General features: G+C 37.1%; 1 protein-coding gene across 2 annotated transcripts in view; it reads left to right on the top strand.

Moving 5' to 3' along the window:
• DGKQ (diacylglycerol kinase theta) overlaps window positions 1-23,915 on the top strand; it is a 93,679-nt gene that overhangs the window by 19,753 nt on the left and 50,011 nt on the right. For both annotated transcript variants that reach the window (XR_015747972.1, XM_026672848.2), the window contains exons 2-4: window positions 4,788-4,867; window positions 20,225-20,324; window positions 21,774-21,859. Coding sequence is in view for 1 of the 2 variants with exons in the window: in XM_026672848.2 (XP_026528633.2) it covers window positions 4,788-4,867; window positions 20,225-20,324; window positions 21,774-21,859 (266 nt within the window). In the remaining variant the exon portion in view is untranslated. The remainder of the gene's footprint in view (window positions 1-4,787; window positions 4,868-20,224; window positions 20,325-21,773; window positions 21,860-23,915) is intronic.

The following is a 23,915-nucleotide window of genomic DNA, read 5'->3' as shown; positions in this document are numbered from 1 at the left end:
TTACAGTGCTGAATCCCGCCTCTTCTGTCTTTGTCAATGCCCATTTTCCTCCTCTAAACCTAGGCGCGTCTTGTGGCCAGGTGCGTCTTATAGTGCGAAAAAATATGGTACCTATATTTATGTGCGAGCACTGGGAAACAGAGACTAGGTTGCACATGCTCTGAGTCACATGACAGGAAGGAGGCAGGGCAGGGGCTTAAAATGGAGGGTTGGTCAGTAGCATTCCAAATTTTTTCCCCAAAGGTTTCTCTTATGGGATGAATTGGGGGGATTCTTCTGGAATATTTTTCTGCACAGCATCAAGCCAGATCTGCCCTTGCTTTTTCTTTTGCCAGCTTCTCCCACCATTGCATGTAGTCCTTGACTTACAACCAAAAATTACAAGGCACTACTTAAGACACAGATGGGAAGTTCTGATGGTTGCCCCCGGTCATGTGGTCATATGACCGGATTTGGGCACTTGGGAGCTAGCTGACATTTATTCACATGACCATGATTTACTAAGTTTTTCTGCTGGAAACCAGTGTTTACATCTGATTTCTGGTTAAAAAAAAAACCCACCTGTTGCAGACCCCATAGCATTCGCGTAACAATTGCAATGATTCACTTAACAAACACTGCCAAAAAGGTTGCAAAATAGGGTGCGGTGACCTGCTTAACAACTGGCATGACTTGCCCACTGTAATTCTGGGCTCAATTACGGTCGTAAGTTGAGGAATATCTGCATGAGCTTTTCAGGATATGGCGAGTTACGCTGCTGATAGACACCTAGATGGACAGAAAGACAGACTTCTTGAACCCCTTTATGTAATTTCTTTCCAACTTTCAGTTGGGGTGGGAAAGGTATGTCATAATTTTTGAGCTATATTTTTCATAGAAAAACTATTCCTTAAGAGTTGGGAAAACTCTTGAGCTATGTGCCCTGTTGCAAGGGAGGAAAAGCAGTTGGAAGAACTTGCTAATTTCACTCAGGCGGAATAGAGCTGAAGGTCTTCTGGTCTAACTCCTATGCCCTATACCAGTGGTCCCCAACCTTTTTTGTACCAGGGACCAGTTTCAAGCAGAAACACTTTTTCAAGGACCGGCGGCGGGGGGGCGGGGGGGGGAGAGATTCTATTTTCCATTCCCAAAACTTTATGTTTACCCTACAACTAGCATTAAAGACACCTGACTGCAGTCTCTCTAGTTCTAGGTCTTGCCCAGCTGTGTAGCTACAAAATTTCATGCAGATGTTTCTCTTATCTCTGTTTGGTGAAAACAGGAATTGAATGAGGAGCATTTAGTCAGTGTGTTTTCCCTAGGAAGCTCCTGTAGTCCTTGTTTAGGGATCATTCAGAGCTACGATGGACCTCTAACATCCAGCCCAGGAAGAAACTGCTTCAAAGAAGCCGGGGGTGGTGGCTTTTCCTGTCGCCGCACCTCCTCCGAAGCGCCCGTTCACCCCCGCCCGCCCCCGCGCGGTTCAATCCAGTGCTCCGTTTTGCCTGCCTGCCTGCCTTTCTGGTTGTTTGGGAGCAGCTTCGGCTGATAAAAAGAGGCGAATAGTTATTCTTCTCAGCCGAAGCTGCTCCGAATCAACCAGAAACGAAGGCAGGCAGGCAGGCAGAACGGAGCACTGGATTGAACCGCGGGCGGCGGGGCGGGTGGGGGTGAACGGGCGCTTCGGAGGAGCTGCGGCGACAGGAAAAGCCACCACCCCCCGGCTTCTTTGAAGCAGTTTCTTCCTGGGCTGGTGGAGGAGCGAGAGAGCGACTGAGAGAGGAACGAGGCAGGAGGAAACCGAAGCCACTGAGCCGGAGAGCAGGACAGGCTTTGGTTGCTTCCTCCTTCCCCTTCTTTCATTTGTGTCCTTGATCCCTGATCCCAGCAGCATTCACCGAAGGCGAAGAAAGCTGCCATTTTTTTATTTTTTTTATTTGCGGCCCGGTACAGAGTGCTCCACGGACCGGGACCGGTCCGCGGCTCGGTGGTTGGGGACCCCTGCCCTATACCATTTCAGGCAAATGGCTGCCCACTTTTTAAAAACCTACAGTGATGAAGCACCCACCTCTTCTGAAGACAAGCTGTTTCACTGATTAATTTTCCCCACTGTTAGGAAGTTTCTCCTTAATTCCAGGTTGCCTCTCTCTTTGATTAGTTTCCATCCATTGTTTCTTGTCCTGCCTTTTATGTACTTTAATGGGAAAAGCTTCGTGGCATTCACTGCTTTAAGACAACCATATGTGAAACAGGAAACAGTGAAAAATTTATTAAACAAACAAGAGGTTTTGCGGGATTTAGCCAGAATCAGTGTTGTTGTTTTTTCTTTGGAACTTTTGTCAGCATCTATAGTTTAAAGTAATAATAATAATTTATTAAATCTATCTGACCCCCTCCCCCAACACCTAGCACCTCCAAGCAATTTTAAAGTAATTAAAAAGTAATTAAACTTTAAAGTAATTAAAATTATGGGAGTAATTTTATTTTATTTTTTAAAACCGACTGGGCGGTTTTACTTTAATTCTAAAGTAATTAAAATTATGAAAGTAATTTTTAAAATTGAATTCTAGCCCAAGTAAATACTTACACAACTATTCGTTGCATGTCTCATGCTGAAATTAAGTTCTGCATAACTGCATATAATTGCCCTCTACTTTATCTTAGATTAACAGCACAGAAAATGTAGCTGACTGTGACATTGCACTGGTTTATATAATAAATGAATATCTTGGGGAACGTATTGGTAAAATATCCTATCATTTAATTAGGAAACAGATAAATATGGTGTTTTAAGAACAAAGCCCTGCCACTTTGTTTGGGATTACACTTGATTACCAGAATGAGGCATGTACATGCAAATAAAGAGAGAAGGGCAAAAAAAATCATAGAGTGGTTCATTCGTTTGGGAAATAATACTACAGAGAAAATAGAGATTTCTTCATATTGGATGATTTGGAATCCAGGGAAAGATCTTGTGACATAGTGTAACCTTGTAGCTGATTGTTTGTGGATGTTTTATTTTTAAATTGTCCAGAAGAGCAATTGCAATATTTGTGTGTGTGTGTGTGTGTGTGTGTGTAAAATGTGTGCATTTTGTAGATTTTGTTTAACATGTTTTTTTTTAAAAATGTGGGTAGTTATGGCAATATTGTCTTCTGTTTCACTTAATTGTTTTTAAAAATGATAACACTGTAATGTGTCATTTTTCTGAGGTCATTGACTACATTATAGAAAAACAGCCTGCTGCTCATTAGTAATGTTAGAGGAAGCTCTCAGAAAATCCTGATTCTGAATTTCAGTCAAAATCAAGCTAATAAATAAATAATGAGTAAATATATACTTAAGATGGCACATTTATATAGTATTATAAACTTGCTTTCCCAAACATTTCAACAGAAGTTGTGTTTATATCAGCATGATTTCCTAAGCCAGACAAAAATATTAGTCTTTGTTTTGACATTTATAAAACTATTCTTTTGGATATAGCAAGTTTTGAAATTTGCCCTTTTTGATTGCCAAATTATTCCTGTTCCATAGCAACCCTTTTTATAAAATCAACTTTGGAATAAAAGAGCATTTTTCAAATCTTAGTTTCTAATGGAGAAAGTTAGAAGCCTCACCCCTCTTGAACCAGGGATTCCAGATTGTTTTTTTTAATGAACAGGTTCTGCGTCCTGTAAAAATTTAAAACCCCTTGATTTAAAGTGCTGCAGCAAAGAATAAAATCTATGCATTTAAAACACTAATACCTTTTCCTCTATTCTGCTTTTGGCTTTCTTGAATAGTTCAGGGTTCTCAAGTGATTACCCGAACCAAGCACTTTACAAGACTTTATGATATCTATCCTCTTTTTGCTTGTTACTTTAGCTGGCAGAGAATTTAATCAGCATGACTTAAAACAAATTGGAAAGGAAAAATTAACTGTTCCAGGACTTCACCTTAACATTTACAAATCAGAAAAAATGTATGCTTCTCTATCTAGTAGCTGATAATTTTAAAACCTTATATGCTGAAGAGATCACAGAATGAGAGAAGTTATCCTTTAAGCAAAATGCAAACTTACTATAAAGACATCAAGACACATAGTTTATTTAAAAGGTCTGCTTTATTTTTATAACCAGAAAACTGACTTCTTAAGGTTAGTTTTGTGTAATGAGACAAGTTACATTTATATAGCTCTTTATTGTCTATTTATGTCCATACTCACAGTTGGAAAAAAGCCTGCTGGAAATTTGGAGAGACTGGCTTTTCATCTGCGTAATTTGAGTTTATATTGCCACATATATTATATGTTTTACTTGTAGTTTGAAGAGCCTAGAATGCTGTGAAAGAGATAGATTCAAGGTCAGTTTAGAAAAAAAAGAAACTGAAAATAAAACATTCAAGATTTTAATGCTAATCTTAAAACAATGGTGTACTGGAAAATTATGTATATTATACATATAAAATTATGTATATATTATATATATATGTTCATGGATATCAGAAAAAAATCTATAGAAAATTAACTTAAAGAATCAGGGAGTTGATGCAGTTTTTCCATATGGAAATGCCATAACTCTTCAAGGATATTACACAGATTTTTATTCATTGAGTAAAGACAATAATAAGAAGCTTTCTCCATATTTTATATTACCTGTACTAAACATCATCCAATAAAGCTAATTGGCAGGAAAATCAAGACAGGTAAAATATTGTATTAATTTATACAGCACATTATTGAATCATAATGAATGGGCTAAGTGAGTTTTTTTTCTCCCTTTGTCTGTTTCTTAATACAAATTGACATATTTATTTGTTTCCCACAGTTTGCAATTTTATGTCTCATGAGAAGTGCCTGAAGTATGTGAAGATACCTTGCTCATCTATCGCTCCAAGTCTTGTAAGGGTAAGTTCCTCATGCTTTGGGAAAAGCTAAATATCTAGTGTGGTGTAACTGGACGTCTGGTGCATAGGAGATTTGGGTTCTAGTCTATCATCAGCCACAGAAGCTGACTTGGTGACTTTGAGTCATTCACTTTGTCCAGTGCAACTTATTTCATAGGGTTGCTGTTGTGGAAATAGGGAGTGGAGGTGCCGTATTTCCTGGGCTCACACAAACCTGCCCCGCATAATTAATAAACATATCCGAGAAGACATAAATAAACATATCTGAGAAGAGACACATTTTGTTTAAGATCTTGCTGATAAATGATGTATAAGGATCCACATGCTCTGTATCACATTTTGCCCTTTGACTCTTGATATCTGCTCTGCCACACTATCCAATTCATCTCATATAATTCTTATGAAAAAAACATTTCCTTTTCACTTCTCTTTGGATGTCATGTTAACAAAAACAATAATAAATGTTCCTTTGATTATCATGACATGTTTCTGAGCGGGCTGCAGTGTCGTAAAAAAGAAGGGCGGCGGCGCCTGGTCAGGGGGGCCGCGGCGCGCGCGCCGGGGCCGGCGCGTGCCCAGGAGCCATCACTGCCTTGCATTTCCCTCCCTCCGCTTGGGGCGTTCGGGCCAAGGCTGGAGGTTTCCGGGTTCGGGGGCTTACCAAGTGCAGGCAGGGCTCCGCTGAGGCGGAGGGCGGTGGGGGGGGCTGTTGAGGAGGCCAGCGGTGCCGGGTCCCGTTCGGGGCCGGCGAGGCCGTGAAGGAGGAAAGTTGGAAGTGTGTTCCGGGCTGCTGGGAAGTTGGGGGGGGGGCGCTCGCCGGGGAGGTCGGGGGGGGGGGGGGGCGCCAGGCGTGGGGGCCAGGCGCGGGGGGGGGGGGGAGGAACGCGGTGGTGGGGTGCTGGGGCAGGTTTTTAAGGCCGCCGCAGCGGTGGGGGGGGGGGGGGGGGGCGCGGGGCTCCCGCCCGCCCGGGACCCCCGCCTCGGCCGAGCCCCCCGCCTGCCTGGTTAAGCCTAAGCCCCGGAAAAAAAGGGGTCGGGGGACTCACCTTCGGAGGGTCGCACCAAGGTGATTTAACTCAACTGGATGCAAAGTTCTTCTTTCTTTCCTGACAGTTTTGGCTTTGGGGCCCGCAGAGCAATACGCCACGCCTAGCGATTTTTCAGGGCGGGCGATTGGACAGACCACGGGCGGACCGCGGGCCGTGTTGCCCACCCTGCCCTAATTGGATCAACTGGATGGTTTATGCTCTACAGGGGTCCAACCCGGTCCACGGACGGTCCGTCCGTGGAACAAATTACCGCGTTGGGCGCCGCCATCTTGTTTTGATGAAAAAGTGCTTCCGGTTAGCTTTTCCGGGTAAAAAGCTCACCGGAAGCACTTTTTCATCAAAACAAGATGGCGGCGCTCAGCTGATGCCGGTACCGGGCCGCGCATAAAAAGGTTGGGGACCACTGCTCTATGAGACCCAACAAACCATGGTTGAAAATCGTGGCTTAGAATTACATACAAAAATTGGCAACATGCTATGTTAATGAATACGATCAGTGTTATATAAGGGGGAATAAACAGTTATATAAATAAACAAATAAACAGTATCCTGCAAAAGTATATCCATTTAAGGTTATTATTTTCAATATTTTCTATGCCTGAAAATATTCCTTCTATTTTTAATGTAAAGATACTGGTACAGTAGTTTTATTTACTAGAACTCTAATTAATGTTAATAGAAAATTTACTTTCTGATATATAAATGTAATCAAAGTATCCACATTTATCCAGAATTATATTCATAATTTTGCTAATTCTGGGATTTTAGAAGTACCGTACTTGCAAGTCATTGTGGGCCATGATGATCAAAATAAAAATGGAGAGAAATGTTTTGGTATATATGTATAGAGACTGGCCAAGTACTATTCTAGTACCTAAACCCAAGCCAAAGTTGGCATCTTTTCTTTTTGTGTTGCATAATATATGAAATCATGTTTTATGCATTAGTGTTGTGTGGGAACTAGATTATAGGGGCAAACTGTTAAAAACAGTGTCTTTAAAAAATACTGATTTATTGTTTCGGGGAATTAATCCCTGATATGAGGTAAGTTAATGTCAAATTGACATACCCATATATACAAGAATACAAGCCAATCATTCAGTTTATGTAATTGCTATTTACTATACTACTTTTTATGGGGATTTTCGTTGAATAGTTATTGGTGGTGGCCATTCCATTCTTGTTATAACCAAATCAAGAATGGGTCGGAGATCCCAATTTACTTTCCTGTCTGGTGGCAAAGGTTGAAGAAAATCTTTAGATGATAAAAAGGTGTCACTAGAATGAATACAGGTGGTCCTTTTATTTTTATTATTGTGCTACTTACAAGCTATGTTTTTATTTCAGGATGCGGTATCTCCCCCTCCCAATCTCCCAGTAACTGATATAAGAGAAAAATAGATTGATAAAACATTGAGATGGTAGTAGATGTGATGTGGATATAGAAGGCCACAGGTTTAATCTGTGACATTTTGAAGGTTTTGGACTCTCCAGCACTAGAAGATATCATGAAATGTCTCAGCTACTTCTGTTTATTAAAACGAATCTACTCCAATTCAACTTTAATTCCTAATGACTTCATGGATATCTTGGCCACAGTAAGTGGCTTGTTATTACCTTCTTCGGAGATGTTTCTCAACTGCTCTATTTTAGTACCCATTCAAATACTATCCAGATTTAATGCTTTCCAAGCCAAGATGTGGTCCCTATTAATTACATTTTCCTAATGAAGTATCTTATTTGGAAGAGACGAGCTGTGGATTAGCTGCATGAAGCAAATATTCAACTTGGTTCTTAATACTTAAAATATTAAGATATTAATACAGAAAGCTTAATGGCAATTTATTTTGTGGGTGAAAAATGTTTATTTATATACTCTAATCTCATTCCAGATTATATAAAGTGACTATTTTTGGAAGCTGTGGCACATGAAGAGTGTTAAATACATTTTTCCTGGTGGATTCTTAGACCACATTAATATTGCAAATCATAAATTGCATTTTTAAATTATAATTTCAAGGTTGATGAAAATCTGGCAATGGATCAATTTCAACTAAAATTTTAGCTCCATGTTAATTGAAACTGGACCATCTCTCTATCTTACTGAACATGTCTCTCTGAATGGAATTCAAGGTCAAATGAAGTCTTGTGAACTCAGATGGTTGGCATGAATAAGATAAGTTTTGTGTCAACAACTTTCAGAGAATTATGGAGTTAGCATACTATGACTAATCTTTGTTGCTTGGACTTAGTTACAAGCTGGCTCTAACTCATGATGTTTAAGAAGCTTTTTGTGAGCAGCTTGTATTGGTAAGTTTCAGTGGCTATTTTTGTGTATAAGTATGCATATGATTCTTCTTGGGAATTCCTTCTCAAGTAATGTTGAATTCAGAAGTCAGTTCATGACTTTGTGATATTGTTACACCACGGCTGCTTTAAAACAACTTGTATTGTAGATTCACTGCCCTTCTTCAGTATTTTCAGTGCTGCAGAACACCTTTCCTCCTCCTTGGTAATTATTTAATTGCTCTAACACAATTGGATGAGTGCTGCTTCTCCACGTGTTTAATATTTATTGTGAAGAAGGTAAATTAATGGAAGGATACCATTTTTGTTTGTTTATCATTATTCTTAAATGGATATAAATGGATTGCTTTTAGAATGCTGCAAAACACTCTAATAAACTACAGCATTTAAACAGAACCTTTGAACCTGAAAAGGTCTATGTGGATTGAAGTGAACACAGCAGTTGAATAAGCTCTGATTGAAATATCACAAGACATTCTGGATATTTTGATATGCAGAATATCTTGAAGTGAGACAGCTCATTTTTGTGTGGATTAGTTGTTTAAGCAGACTGTTGACTGTACCTACCGGTATATCCCCAATTGCCCCTTGGTAGCTTTGATCCCTGGAGTGGATGAGACTTATATTTTCAGTCCATTTTTATTGTTTCAAGGGAAGGGGTTAAGATTTCCCTTTTCAATTCCTGATTGGTTTTTCAGATTAGAATGCATTTGGGAAAGAAATCTCTACTACTCCCTTTAGAAGTTACTATTGCTGTTTGAACCTGAAGCAGCAGCCTCATTGATCTCCATATTAAATGTTCAGATGACTTCTTAAACAAACATATATTTGTTTCATATTTTTAAGATCAGCTTTGGCCCTGAGCTTGAATGTAACTGACTAATTCCTGATTTATCCAATTGTAGCCAGTGTCTTGCAAAGTCCTGATTTTGAGTTTTCAGAATAATGTCAAAAAACTGAACTTGAGACAGACTTCTCCCATTCACGTTTTTAAAGCCTGCGGTTGAATTCTGCCATTGTATCTTTGTGTTTTCAATATCATTATTAGTTCCTTCTAAACAAAACTTCCAAATAAAATCAGAAATGACCCAGCTGTTCTTCTGCACTTCGTTCAAGACTAAGGAAATAGGCTTTGAGAAAGTTGACACATGTTCAACTTTTTTTTTGTTACCCTAATGTTGAAAAACTTTGACTATGGCTGCTCCCTCTATTTTTCAGAAACTAGATTATCTTTGTTTTTGATAAACTGTTCAAGGCAGTCCATTAATTAGATCCTGTGGGAGAGTTAAATTGGTTTCAAATCCTGCATTCAGCTGTTTTCTTCCTCTTTAGAGGGACAAGGAATGAGGGCTTAATTGTTAATGTGTATGCCATCCATAGAGTGATAGAACTCTTTTTATAGTATGCTAAGGTATGGTTTAAAATTTTAAAACCATGCACATATGTATTTGTATGCGTGTGCGCGCAGTGTATGTCTTTGCATTACATATGCCAACAACTATGCAACTATTTAATGTGTTACATAACTAGAATATTTTTGTGTTCAGTTATTTATGCAAATAGAATATTCTATGCTAATACTTAAGGCCATGTTTCTCAGCCTTTATCTACAACTTTGACCTGTATCTAGCATTGCTACCTGGGGAATTCTGGGAATTCAATTCTATATATTTTAAACTTGCTAAGGTAGAGAAACTCCCTTGCGGAATCTGCTCTGGTTTCCTGTACTATATGATTTAAGGGTCCACAATGTAAGTTTATGCTGATTTGTATACAGTTTCCATGAGCTATTATTCAAGGAATGCTCATATAACTGAAGGAGCAGAAGGCCAGTTTGAAAAAAAAAATATCAAAGTCTTTGGCTAAAGCCTAAGACCTTGGATAATAATGTTCATAAAGTTTGTTAGCATTTTTTTTCCAAATATGAGAGGGAAGTATAATCATTTGTTACTCTTATTTAGAGTAAGAAGAGCTGTTTTAATTTCTTGAATGGGCAATTCCTTTCTTTGCGCCATCTATGCTGGTATTCAGTACAGGTAGTGGTCAACTTACAAGAGTTCATTTAGTGACCATTCAAAGTTACAACGGCACTGAAAAAAGTGACGTATGACCATTTTTCACACTTACAAGCATCCCGATGGTCATAATCATCAAAATTTAGATGCTTGGCAACTGACTCAATTTATGACGGTTGCAGTATCCCGGGGTCATGTGGTTCCTTTTTACAAACTTCTGACAGACAAAGTCAATGGGAAAGCTAGATTCATTTAACAACAGTGGCAAGAAAAGTTATAAAATGGGGCAAACTCACTTAACAAATGCTTCACTTAGCAACAAATTTTTTGGGTTCAATTATGGTCGTAAGTCAAGGACTGCCTGTATGTATCTGTACTTGAGCCTTTGTGTTAGGTTTCTACTTTTATTTTCCAACATTTCTGGAAAAGAGATTTTGACAGGAACATTCCCTATTTTGTTCTATCCGCAAAGAAAAAATAAAACCGAGGGTTACTGAATGGTTATTGAAGGCTCTGAGTTTTGCCGTTGAATTAGCACATTTAGTAAAATACTAATATTGCTGATACTATTATTACTACAGTGTTTGGATAAGTCACATTTCATTTATTCTTGAAAAACGAACGAGACAAATGAGGCCCATTTCCAATTCTTGTTTTTCCTTGGCCATATGCTTTCTGTAGGTAGTTTGATTTGTCTTAGCAAAGCTCTTGTTCTTATTGGAAGATGGGTACAATTTTTGTAGCAGCTTAGTGATACAGCTGGGAATAGATGGACACACTGGACAGGGAGTTTTGTTCTTTTTTTAAAATTTATTTCTTCCTTTGCTACAGATCAGGTTTTTAATGTACACTTAATTCCCAGAGTGACCAGTTTAATTCTTCTGATTTCTTAGGGATTGCATTGTTTTACTCTATCCAAGATATGAATTAGGTGCACCTTTGACTAGGTTGAACCATTTTAGTGGCATGACTGATCTCCTTGGGATTGGCTCTTTGTTATTGGACAGTATGACCAAAGTTATAATGTATTAGGAAATCCTGTCCATGGAAGTATGCTAAACATTGATATTAATCTCACCCAGTCTGTGTTTGTATATGACTTCTGCAAAAGGGTGACTAAAATGGTTTTTTTCCCCTCTAATGGCCAACATTTCTTCATTGGTTTATAATTCTGAAGGTCACTTTGTTTCCCAAGACATCTCATATCCATTGTAAAGAAAACAACTATTAATAATCATTGAATTCATGTTTGTAGTTTCACATTAATATTCCAAAGAAAATAATAGTGTGATGTAACCTCCATCTAAACTTGCACAAGGTTCCCCCCCTTTTTTTGTCCAGCGGATTTTTCTGAGTCTGCAGGCAAATTCAGAAAGCAATTTAAGAAACCCATATCTAGCATCTTCCTTTAAAAGTACATCCTGACTAGGAGTTACAGTCTCCATGCATCTGGGGGAGGAAGGGGGGATAATTGGTTTGGAAAGAGAATTCCAAGTTGTAACACTAAGTACTGTAGACAGACAGACAGACAGACAGAAATAAATTAATGACATAATGGCAAGAATTCTCCTATATCTGGCTTTTATCTGTTGCTTGGCTATATCTTCCTGTTGAAATGTGGGCTTTTTGGTTCCAAAAGTCAAAGTATATCCTTTTCTTTTCAAACTTTATAAGAAGCTTTCAGTCATGTTTATATTTCTATTTTGAATAGGATAGCACATGGATTTGCTTAACTATTTCAAATTTATACTATCCCTATATATAATCTCTTCTTCTAATCAAATGAACGGTAGCTGATTTTTAATTGTCAGAGAGATAAAATGTGCTATAATAGTCTCTAAAGAAAAATTGGTTAAGAGGTGCATGTTTACATTAGGTCTTATTCTTCATCCAAAAACAATATTTATATTAACTCCATTTATGGATTAATATTTTATTTCACTAGTTTGCAGCTGCTTTTACTTGTCTCCAGTATTGATTGTTTACAGCGTAAATATAGAGCATGAAACAATCCTTTTTGAAGCCAGAATTACGTTTCTTAAGGATTCTGACCTCAAATAGATTTATGTGTTTTTATTGATATTAGAAATGTTCCCTGTTTTGAGAGTCTTTTAAGATAATGCTAGTGTGCATTCTTTCTTGTTAGTATAGCAGTTACTAATTTGTATGAGGCTTATTGAAATTATGCTCTAGATCTTGGATAGTTCTTTGCGCACTCGATTAATATGTATTTACAGACCCCTCACATCCCGGACATAAACTGTTTCAACTCCTTCCCTCAAAACGATGCTATAGAGCACTGCACACCAGAACAACTAGACACAAGAACAGTTTTTTCCCGAAAGCCATCACTCTGCTAAACAAATAATTCCCTCAACACTGTTCAACTATTTACAAAGTGTACACTACTATTACTGTTAATCTTCTCAACACTCCTTATCATCCATCCCCTCCCACTTGACTGTTTCCTAGTATGATTTGATTGTTGATTGTACTCTATGACTATCATTAAGTACGTTATAATTCTTGATTCTTAACTAATGTACCTTTTCTTTATGTATACTGAGAGTATTTACACCAAGACAAATTCCTTGTGTGTCCAATCACACTTGGCCAATAAAGTATTCTATTCTATTCTATTCTATTCTATTCTATTCTATTCTATTCTATTCTATTCTATTCTATTCTATTCTATTCTATTCTACTCTACTCTACTCTACTCTACTCTACTCTATTCTAGTTCTTGTGCAGATAAGTCTTAGGTCAAATTAAGCCATTCCTTGATTTGTGTAACAGTTTAGTGTGAACTGGCTTCCTGCTGACTTTAGCTAGAAGCCCATACATACATGCATACATATATATGTGTCTTTGTGTTTTGTGTGTGCATTTCAATCATGTGTATCATTGTTTAAGCCAATCAGCATAATGAGAATTTGAAAAGCAAGGGAACCCCCTATAAAAATAGAAACAGGAAGTTTAACTGCTGAAGATAGCTGAAAATAGAACAGGCATCTTTGTCCCCCAAACAGCTGTTAATGCTTCCATTTTCTAGAGTTAAGCCACATTATTGTTTTTGTTTTGTGGACTTTTTGAAAATGCCTTTCCTGTGATATGAAAGCTAATAACTCTTTTGAACAGTGTGTAAGGCATAGATTTCCATTTTTTCTATGTTATTTCTGATTTAACATAAAGCCAAAATTCTGTTTTGCATACTATACCTTTTGGCTTAAGGATATAATGGAAAGATCTATGGTGTGAAAGTTGTAGAGCATATATAAGTATAGTGGCCCTGTATTTGTGAACCACTGTTTACAGGTTGTCAAATAAATATTTGGGACAAGGTAGTATATATTTGGGAGTGTACAAAACAGCATTTCAGTTTTATACTTTAACAACATATCCGAATTGGAAGGGACTATGGAGATCTTCTAGTCCAATCCCCTGCTCAAGTAGGATGCCCTATACCATTCTGGACAAATGGCTGCCCAATCTCTTCTCAAAAACCTCCAATGATGGAACACTTACAACTTCTGAAGGCAAGCAGTTCCATTGGTTAATTTTGTTCTCATAGGGAGTTTCTCCTTAATTCCAGGTTGCTTCTCTCCTTGATTAGTTTCCATCCATCGCTTCTTTTCCTGCCTTCTGGTGCTTTGGAGAATAGGCTCTTCTTTGTGGCAACCCCTCAAATAGTGGAACACTGCTATCATGTCACCCTTAGTTCTTCTTTTCACTAGACTAGACATATCCAATTCTTGCAATAGTTCTTGATATGCTTTAACCTCTGGTCCCTTAATCATCTTTGTTGCTCTTCTCTGCAGTCTTTCTGGAGTTTCAACATCTTTTTTATATTGTGGCAACAAAAACTGGATGCAATATTCCAAGTGTGGATTTACCAAGACATTATAAAGTGGTACTAACACTTCAAATGATGTTGATTAATATTAGTATCATAAATGTACTTGATGAACATGGTGTAATTTGACAATATGTCATACTTTAGGCAACCCTGGTAGCTGAATATCCTTGTCTCATTCACATACGATATTTTCTGGTGTTAAAATCCTACTTAATTAGATATGGCTTGTATATTATGCTCATCTGGTACATAGCATGATGCTAAGCTCGTTCTCCTGTCACAGCTTTAGTTACATGAACGTTGAAATTTTTTGCTTCAAATTTTGATGAACTGCAAACCTTTGTATCATTTGACAATGACTAATTTTAATGGTAATTTTTGGAAACAAACCATCTTTGTAAAATATGGATTAAACTGGCTTGCTTTCACTAACCAAATGAAAGATGAATGGCATTTTGATGGTTTGTGTAATCAAATCAACTATTTAATTAAAAATGAAGGTTAAAGCTTTGAAGTCCTTCTAGCTTATGTCTCTGATTATTTAAGGACTTTGGGATAATGCAGTAAAATTCCAATATTAAACACATGCGTGAGGATGTGATTCAGTATATTAAGGATAATTACATGACTTTAAAGCAAAGGCAAATATGAGATTACATTATCTTGCACAGTGATCTTAATGGATTATAAAGACTTCTAGAAAGGGGTTTCAATAATAAACGAGAACCAAAATTGATATTGCTTGTACAATTAAAGCAGCTACTTGTCTATGGTGATGATTAAGTACAAGAATAATTGAGGCTTTATGGAGTGAAGGAAGTAAGATTAATCTCAGGGACGAATTTGGCAGAGGGGGGTGAAGAAGAGATTAAATCAGGCTGTTAAAACTGGATTCTTCTCATTTTCTGAGAATGTGTGGTGATTTGCATATCTTGATGGAGAGCTATTTTTGTCCATTCACAAGAAAGAGAGTCAACGGAAGGCTCTGATTATTGCCATCTTGGACAGAAGGGAACCTACTCAATAGTAATTGCATCATCTGATTGCGTAAAATAGGGAGAATATTCCTTTTGCAATGCTTGTGCAACAGAGAGACTTTTTATGCATGGGTTATTAGGTCAGACACAGCTGGCACTATCCCACCCTTATCTTCAGTGGTGGAAATATGCTGCTTGGGAATGGGACACTGCCTGTCTTTCTCAGCTGTATTTTTCTTTGCTGCCCTTTTGCCTTTCTGCAGTGTAGAACTACATCCTTCAACTGCAACTTCATTTATGTATCTCCTTAAAGGGAGATTTGTTTCTTGACTGGGTGATGTAAAGAGGCTTTTAAATTTTTTTTCCTGATTTTTTTTTTAAAAAAATGCATTAATAGAACATTGCTGTTGCACCTCGACACCAGTACGATGTTTGAAAACTTTTTGTATACCAGCAAGCTCAGCAAGCTTCTTTTCTGGTTTCACCTGAAGAAAATTTAGACGTGGCCCATCAAATAATATGAGGCTGCAAAATTCATAAGCCTTGGCCACAGTCTAATGAATGAGGATGATGGATCTTAGGCTTTCAATTCCTGGAAATGGGATAGCTCTTACAGAATAATTGCAGGTGGATAGATCTGATATAATTCCTCCCCCTTGGAAGGTTACCAGTTAATTTACTCAGATCTTTTATTGTTCATTTATCAAAGAAAAAGAAGTTCCAGATTTCATCAGTAGCACTATGATGCCACTGTACATTTGTTATCTCTTTATATCAATAATACAATACTCAGCTCCATTCAGTTGCCCCGACCACCCCGATGCAAGAGATTACAGGAATTAAAAGGGGAAAAAAATATAGATCAAGTCAGAACACTTTCTGATGGCCCTGGAGTTCTTGATGGGAAATATTAAATTGGGCTCTTCCAAGCATCTGATGAGCCTAATTCGGTTCCAGAAGGAACCTGGCTTGTTCTTGAAGATTAGTTCTGTTGAATAGCCCAAACTGAAGTCCTAGTGTGTCCTGGAATTGGGGCCTCTGGATTGGATCACACCCAAGCAGCCCCTCCTTACCCAGGGATCCTCGAACTCTCCTTGGTTTACAGAGGAGTTCAGGGAGATAAGTGTTTGAAAGGTACCTGGAGTGCTACTGAAGACCAACGAGAAGTGAATTAGATCCAATATAGATTAGAACTGCTATTATAACCTACTTTGTGGTTGTAAGAGCAGCAAAATGTCAATATTTCTTTGCCATTTTTATGTCCACATTTTTATGTCTTTCAAGTGACCTGACTCTCCCTGGTAGGAGGTAGCTGTTATGTCTACCTATAAGGTTACTCTGAGGAATTGGCAAGGTATCTGAAAGCCAATTAGATTTGTATCAAGTTAAACTATAGCTTTCAAGCAGTCCTGCGGAGGTGACTGGAACAGGATCTAACTTGGTTATCAGGGAGGAGTTTTTTTCCCTGTTGAACCTGATAAAAGTGCTCAGGATTTGTGTAACTATTAGCTTTGCCATCTTTGTTTGAAATCCGTATTCCACAATGTTGGCTAAGGCTTCCAGGAGATAACGTTGGGTCTTGGCAGTAATAAAGGGATGGTCCCACTAAAGGAAGCAGTGGGCTGCCTCTTCTTCATAACAACAATCTCCCTCAAATGACAATTGTCCAGAATCATCCGATGATTTTGTACAATTGTCATCCAATTTACAATTTTTGCTTTTGGGGGAAGGCGATGGAGAAGTTGATTGTACAGCAGCTTCAGAGGACTCTGCAGAAGCAGATTATCTGAACGTCTTTCAGTCAAGATTCAAGCTAAGGTATGGGGCTGAGAACACATTATTTACTCTCTAGGATGATTTCTAATAGGAATGGGGTGGTGTGTGTGTGTGTGTGTGTTATTCTTTTGGACCTAGCTGCTTTTGATACTACAGGTAGTCCTCGACTTATTATCACAATTGAGCCCAGAACTTATGTTGGTAAGTGAGAAATTTGCTAAGTGTATTTTGCCCCATTTTATGACTTTTCTTGTTATGTTTGTTAAGTGAATCACTGCTATTATTAAATTAGTAACACGGTTGTTAAGTGAATCTGGATTCCCCGTTGACTTTGCTTGTCAGAAGGTCACAGAAGATGGTAACATGATGTCAGGCACTGCAACTGTCATAAATATGAACCAGTTATCAAACATCTGAATATAAATCACATGACCCTGGGAGTGCGGCAATGGTCATAAGTCACTTTTTCCAGTGTCTTTGTAACTTTGAATGGTCATTAAACAAACTCTCGTAAGTTGAGGACTACCTGTATTCATCATTGTTAGTGTTTGGGGATTAACCCCTAGTAGAGTAGCAGCAGTAGTCAAGCCAGGAAGGGCCCCAGAGTATACACACACTGAACACAAACACTGTTTGTAGTTTAAATAGTTTTAATCCATTTAGAGTTTAAAACATTGTCATTCAGTCCAATAGTCATTCACTATATTTCCATCCAGTAAGACTCACTATTACAGTCCAAGTTAAGAGTCCTTGCAATATCTTTATCAGCCGATAAAGATATCTTCTCCTCCTCCGGTGCCTCTCTCCAGAGGAACAAACGCTGGATATTCAGCAAGAAGCTCAAACAGTAGAACAGTTGAATTCAGCAATAAATCAGCAAAACAGTAGCAGACAGGAATATCTCAGTCACAGGCACAGTTACAGTCAGTAATCACAGTTAGTCACAGTAAGACACAGTTAGTCGCAGTAAGCTTTCCAGCTTCTAATGCTTCCTTATATTGTAACTTCTAACCGCACCCTTAATCGGCTAATTGCCTGCAGCATTGTGCTTAAAGTGATAAGCACTTAAACCATGATATCTAAGTTTTATATATTTATTCACCCAAACCATATTTGGTATCAATGTTATACCTAACAATCATGATACCCTTTTGGACTGGGTCCAGAATTTGGGGGTCTGCTGCCTACATATGAGACCTTTTTCTGGAGTTCTATTTGTCTATTCTGGAAGATTCTGGAAGAGAAGGCTAGGCTAGAGATCCCATCAACAAAGAAATAGACCTCATGATCAAGCTTTCTTAGTGATTCTCCCCCCTCCTTTGGAACAGCTTGTCTCTGGATACCTGAGCTACCCACTCCCTGTTACATTTTCAAAATTATGGATTCTTGAAGACAGGCATTTAGAAATGATTGAAAAAATATATTTTCCCTTAGTGGTGGGGATTGATGGCGATTTGTTACTCTTCTTCCAGTTTTACCTCTATTGTAATACCTTGTAAGCAGTTTAGAGTCCTGGGAAATGGAGAGGTGTGTAAATTGAAGCAATAGAGAAATAAAGAAACCAGTAACGTAGCCTTTTCCGATTCTTAATGCATGGAAGAGGCTCAGTAAATTGTTTTATCACCTACTTTCATTCAGTTGCCTTCATCCTTGTTCCGTATTTCATCTCCTGGCCTCCAGATCGCAAGGGTAGACAGAAAATACTTTTCATTTACTGTATCAAAGCAAGCTGTTGTCATTGGTCTTTTTGCTCTGTGGCATTCAGTGAATAATTTGAATTGCATATCCCCAATGTTTTCTCTATGCCATGTAGTTCCTGCATTAATGTACGGTATCAGAAAAATTAGTAGCCTTTGCTCATAATTGGCCTTTGTTTTGTGATGTTTTCATTAATTTTCGATAGTTTGATGAACTACATAAAAAAGAAATGTTTAGTAGGTAGGAAGCTGCTCTTAAAGTTAAGGTTGGCATTTCCTACAGCAACTTGAATTTCTTTCTCTCTCCTTATGGTATATTTAGTTTCTTCATACATTAGATAATTTCTGTGACTCACTGATTGACCTTAGGCGTCACCAACCTCAGAAAACATTATGCAAATAACAGTGGGTACTAAAACTGTGTGGGCTATTTTGTACAGCTTGGGGGAAAGCTATACGTGGCCTCCATTCTGATAGCAGAATGCCATTCTAATAAGTAAAGAAATCAGTATATAACCCGTCATCTCAAAATATACCAAATGCCAATGCTAGTAATGACATTATTAAGTATTTATAAAGGCTTTATAGCAATTCTACAAATGCTGTCTTCAATATACAATCTTATTCCAGTATGTTCTCCTTTAAAATCCAGCAATAAAAATATGTTATTTATTTATGTATTAAATTTCTACATTACCCATCTCACCTCAAGTGACTGCCAAATTAGCTGGTTTAAAAGCAGAATTAAGGTGAACACGGGATTATGTTCACCCAAGTCAAGAAATTGGAAATTAAAATAGAGGCCACAATTATAGATATATCTCATGACATTAATGATGCCATACAAAATTTTGACTTAAGTCAATTTGGTAACATTTTTCAGCCAAGGATAAATTTATATTTTGAGAGTAAGTGATGAGTGCATACACAAAATGGCAGGGGTATCTCCCAATTTTCAGTATAATTGCCATTGTGGACACGAGCAGTGAGAAAACACATGAGAAGTCAAATCAGTCCAGAAAGAATCCCATTTGCATAAAATCTTTGTGGAGAAGGTTGTGTAAGATCTGCACCCGGTGAATAATTTTTGCTTCCTCCAGATTTAGGCTGACTGAACAAGGGAAAGTAAGAGTAGGTGGAAAACTAATTATAGATAAACATAGCTTTGACTCTACGGTGTCATTATTGATTGTGGGGTACTTATTTGTCAAGGTAGCAACCTCAGTTTCTAAAATCTCTGGTTGTGGAATTTTTCTGAATTTGAGATAGCCTTAATTCTGAACTTTTTCTACTGAATTTCCTTGATTTTATCAGTATTGATTTATAGTTCCAAGCTTTTTCCCTGGTTTCTGGTAAATCAGCTTGTGTGATAAATAGGATTTGTTAATGATGCATAGTTCATATTTTTAATGTTTCCAACAGTAAACATAATTAATCATGTTTCTTAATGAGAAGAAATTAGTATAGTAATTGGTTGATTATATGCCATCAAGTTGATATTGACTATTTAGCAGCCACATAGATTTCTTGTCTCCTTTTGAATGTTGTGTTTATATACTCATGAAAAAATGGAGCCTTGGCTTCTGACTGGACATTAACCAAATGCATAGCAGTTAAAATATATATGCAACATAAACCACTGTGCAATATGTAGTTAATCCATATCTTTTTCCCCCTGCAGGTTCCAGTTGCACATTGTTTTGGACCCATAGGACATTACAAGAGAAAGTTCTGTTCTGTGTGCAGAAAGCAGTTGGAAAGTCCAGCATTTCGTTGTGAAGGTAAGCTCCAAAAAGAATGGATTATACTACTAATCAGCATAGCTTAATTTCATTGTTTATTTATTTTATTTATTTGATTTGCCAATTGTTTACAAGATAATAAGTATAAGTGTATACATAGTTGTGAATACATGAAATGGGTACATATAAGAAAAATAAAAGAATAAGAGAAACAATAGGACAGGGACGGTAGGCACGATGGTGCGCTTTACATGCACGCCCCTACAGACCTCTTAGGAAAGGGGTGAGGTCAATAGTAGACAGTCTAAGGTTAAAGTTTTGGGGTTTGGGGAAGAGACTATAGAGTCGGGTAGAGAGTATTCCAGACATTGACCACTCTATTGCTGAAGTCGTATTTCCTGCAATCAAGTTTGGTGCGGTTTACTTTGAGTTTGTATCTATTGTGTGCTCTTTGTGTTGTTATGGTTGAAGCTGAAGTATTCATTGACAGGTAGGACATTGCAATGTGATTTTATATACGATTTTATATGATTATATATATTATATATTATATATATTTATATATAATATATATTATATTTATATATTATATATTATATTATTTATATATTATATATAATATATATTATATATTATATGATTTTATATATGATTTTATATACCATGCTTAAGTCATGCTTAAGTTGTTAACTTCTTTTCCCTGATTCCAATCTATGTTTTTCTATGAAAAGAAAATGTTTGAGTGTTTCTTTGATCTTTAAAGGAAGTCTGAAGACTTGGTGGAAAAAAAAATCAAAAGAAAACCTGTATTCTCCTTTGCAATGGAATTGTTTTCAGCAATGAAACATATTCCTTTGTGTTTCATGGCATTCACCATTGAACGGGGAACTTACTCTTGTTGTGTATAAGAATTAGAATTAGAATACTTTATTTGGCCAAGTGTCAGACAAGGAATTTGTCTCTGATGCAAAAATTTTCAGTGTACATGCAAAACAACAGATTCATCCTCCTCCTCCTCATCGAGTAAAGAAGATAATAAGAAGGATAAATGATAATAATACAGCCATACTACATTGGTAAATATATTGTACTAAAGGTGGACCCCAACCTTTTGGGTACCAGGGACTGGTTCTGTGGAGAAAGGTTCTTCCATGGACTGGAAGGGGTGTGGCAGATTCGCTTGTATGCACAACCTGGTTTCTAGCATGCCGTGGACCGATGCCGGTCCATGGACTCCGGGTTGGGACCCCTGCTGTACATAGACGTTAGGCAGCACTGTGAAATTTAACTGGTTAGCAGATCACCTAATTTAAATAACTTTTAAATTCGTATTCACAATACTTTACGTACAAATTTTACAACGGTAAAACAGTTGTAATATTTTTTTAAAGCTTATCCTGAAAAAAGGAAGTATAGAGGAATATAGAGATGCACGTGGGTGAACAGACATAGAGGGAAGTTCATTTTGCTTTTCCCCATTTATTTCAGTATGTGAGATACACGTACACACAGACTGTGCCCCCTTTGCTTGCAGTGATTGCCGTCAGTGCCATCAAGACGGTCATCAAAATCATGTAAGTATACCTTCACCTAGTTACATTTTTATCAAAGTAGTAAAACATTAAATGTTATCTACAGCATGCAGAAGGAAAACTAAAACAAGAACAAAAAGAAATCAGAAAAAATGAAAAATTGCTTGTGATTGTGTATGCCTCTGTGAATGTATGAGTGAATTTTACATACCCTATGTAAACATATGCATAAATATTAAACACTATTGTAAAACATCATTAATATAGTTAATTAATGGTGATGAATTTCAATAAATTCCCCAAGCTCTTTGTTGTTAGATTACTTTTTCAGCTAAATAAATTTCCCACACCTTTAAATATTGCTGATTCAATTAAAAATGTAACCTACCTTTTCAATGTTTTTCAGTAACAAATTTGGTAGATAACAACAAAAAATAATTTGTATCCAGAGTCATACAAGTGCTGTATAGAAATTCGATAAATAAATAAATAATAAATGAGCAATGTTGCCACATTTTTTTTGAAACTTTTGACCCAAGAAAATAACTAGTAGAGCATTGTTACTAAAGTCGTAACCAATTTTATCTGTTGACAAATCTAAGTTAAAATCCTATTTTAGTAGATTTCAGGTGCAACAGGCAGAATTTCCATCCAATCTTCTTTTTGATATAGCAGGAATGTCCTGCTGAAACAATCTGGACATAATAATTAATATAAAATGCAAAAGGACTTACTAATTTTTCCTTCTTTGCACTGCTGAAAGTCCTTTGCATAATAATATCATTAATAAGATAAGATAAATTATGCCACCATCTCCTCCATTTAAGCTACTATGGAAATAGTAAATCAATGCAAATTACATAATTTGTATTTCAAAGATATTTAGGAAGAGAAAATATGCCAGCCCATGTATGATACATTAAATTAAGCGTTCATTGCATAATGTAGTGAAAGTTTAGAGTTTAGTGCCTCTTGGGGATTGCTGTCACAGACAATTCAATGCCACAGCGAGCTCCAGTGAAATTCATGAAGTTCAATTCCAAACCTCACCTCCCAGAGTTTACTGAGTTTTTAAAAAATAAATATACTCAATATGAGAGTTCTATATTGAAGAGATGCACCAGATTTTAAATGAAGGGTGCATGCATTGATTTTCAGATATTATTTATGGTCATAGTTGATGAGATCCTGTCAGCTTATGAAGGAATGGCTGATTTCAATTCATTTGAAAGAAATTAGGGCTATGAACAATCCTTTTCCATCATTATTTGGGTATGCTTTGAATAACATGGGAAATAAATTTGCTTAGCTATACATAAAACAAAATTTTCTAAGTCTTTAACATATAGATGAATAACTGGCAGTTCAATATAATTAAGATTGCTGAAAGTATGTTTTACTTGACTTTCTGTATGATCTTAGATTCTTCAGATATGATAATGTAACTACTTTAGGGATTTAACGTCCTGTGAGGCTTTAAAAATGTGTGATAATAATAGCAACAATAATTTATTTATTAAATGATAACAATAGATTATTATATGTATATGTGACACACACACACACACACTTACTTACTATACACAGGTAGTCCTCAACTTACCTCAGTTTATTCAGTGACTATTTGAAGTTACAGTGGCTCTGAAAAAAGTGACTTATGACCATTTTTCACACAACCATTGCAGCATCCCCATTGTCATGTGATCAAAATTCAGACCCTTGGCAGCTGACTCGTATTTATGACAGTTGCAGTATTTCTGCATCATGTGATCACCTGAAACCTTCTGACAAGCAAAGTTAATGGGAGAAAGCTGGATTAACAACCATGTTGCTAACTTAACAACTGCAGTGATTCATTTCACAACTGTAGCAAGAAAGGTCATAAAATGGGGCAAAGCTCACTGAACAACTCTCACTTAGCAGCAGAAATTTTGGGCTCAATTGTGGTTGTATGTCGAGGACTATCCTACTGCTTAACTCCCAGTGATCCTGGGTGGTTACTCTGGTAAAAATCAGTAAAGATTCTTTTGACTCAAACTTCACTTAACTCTTGATGATTGGCTGTCTATTGGGATTTCTTTGGCAGCAACGCAGAAAT

Source organism: Notechis scutatus, chromosome 2, assembly GCF_049901735.1.
Source record: "Notechis scutatus isolate UNSWTSFEM ecotype Mainland chromosome 2, rNotScu1.2, whole genome shotgun sequence".
NCBI lineage: Eukaryota > Metazoa > Chordata > Lepidosauria > Squamata > Elapidae > Notechis > Notechis scutatus.
Note: the sequence above shows the minus strand (reverse complement) of the source record. Positions and strands in the feature narration are given on the sequence as shown.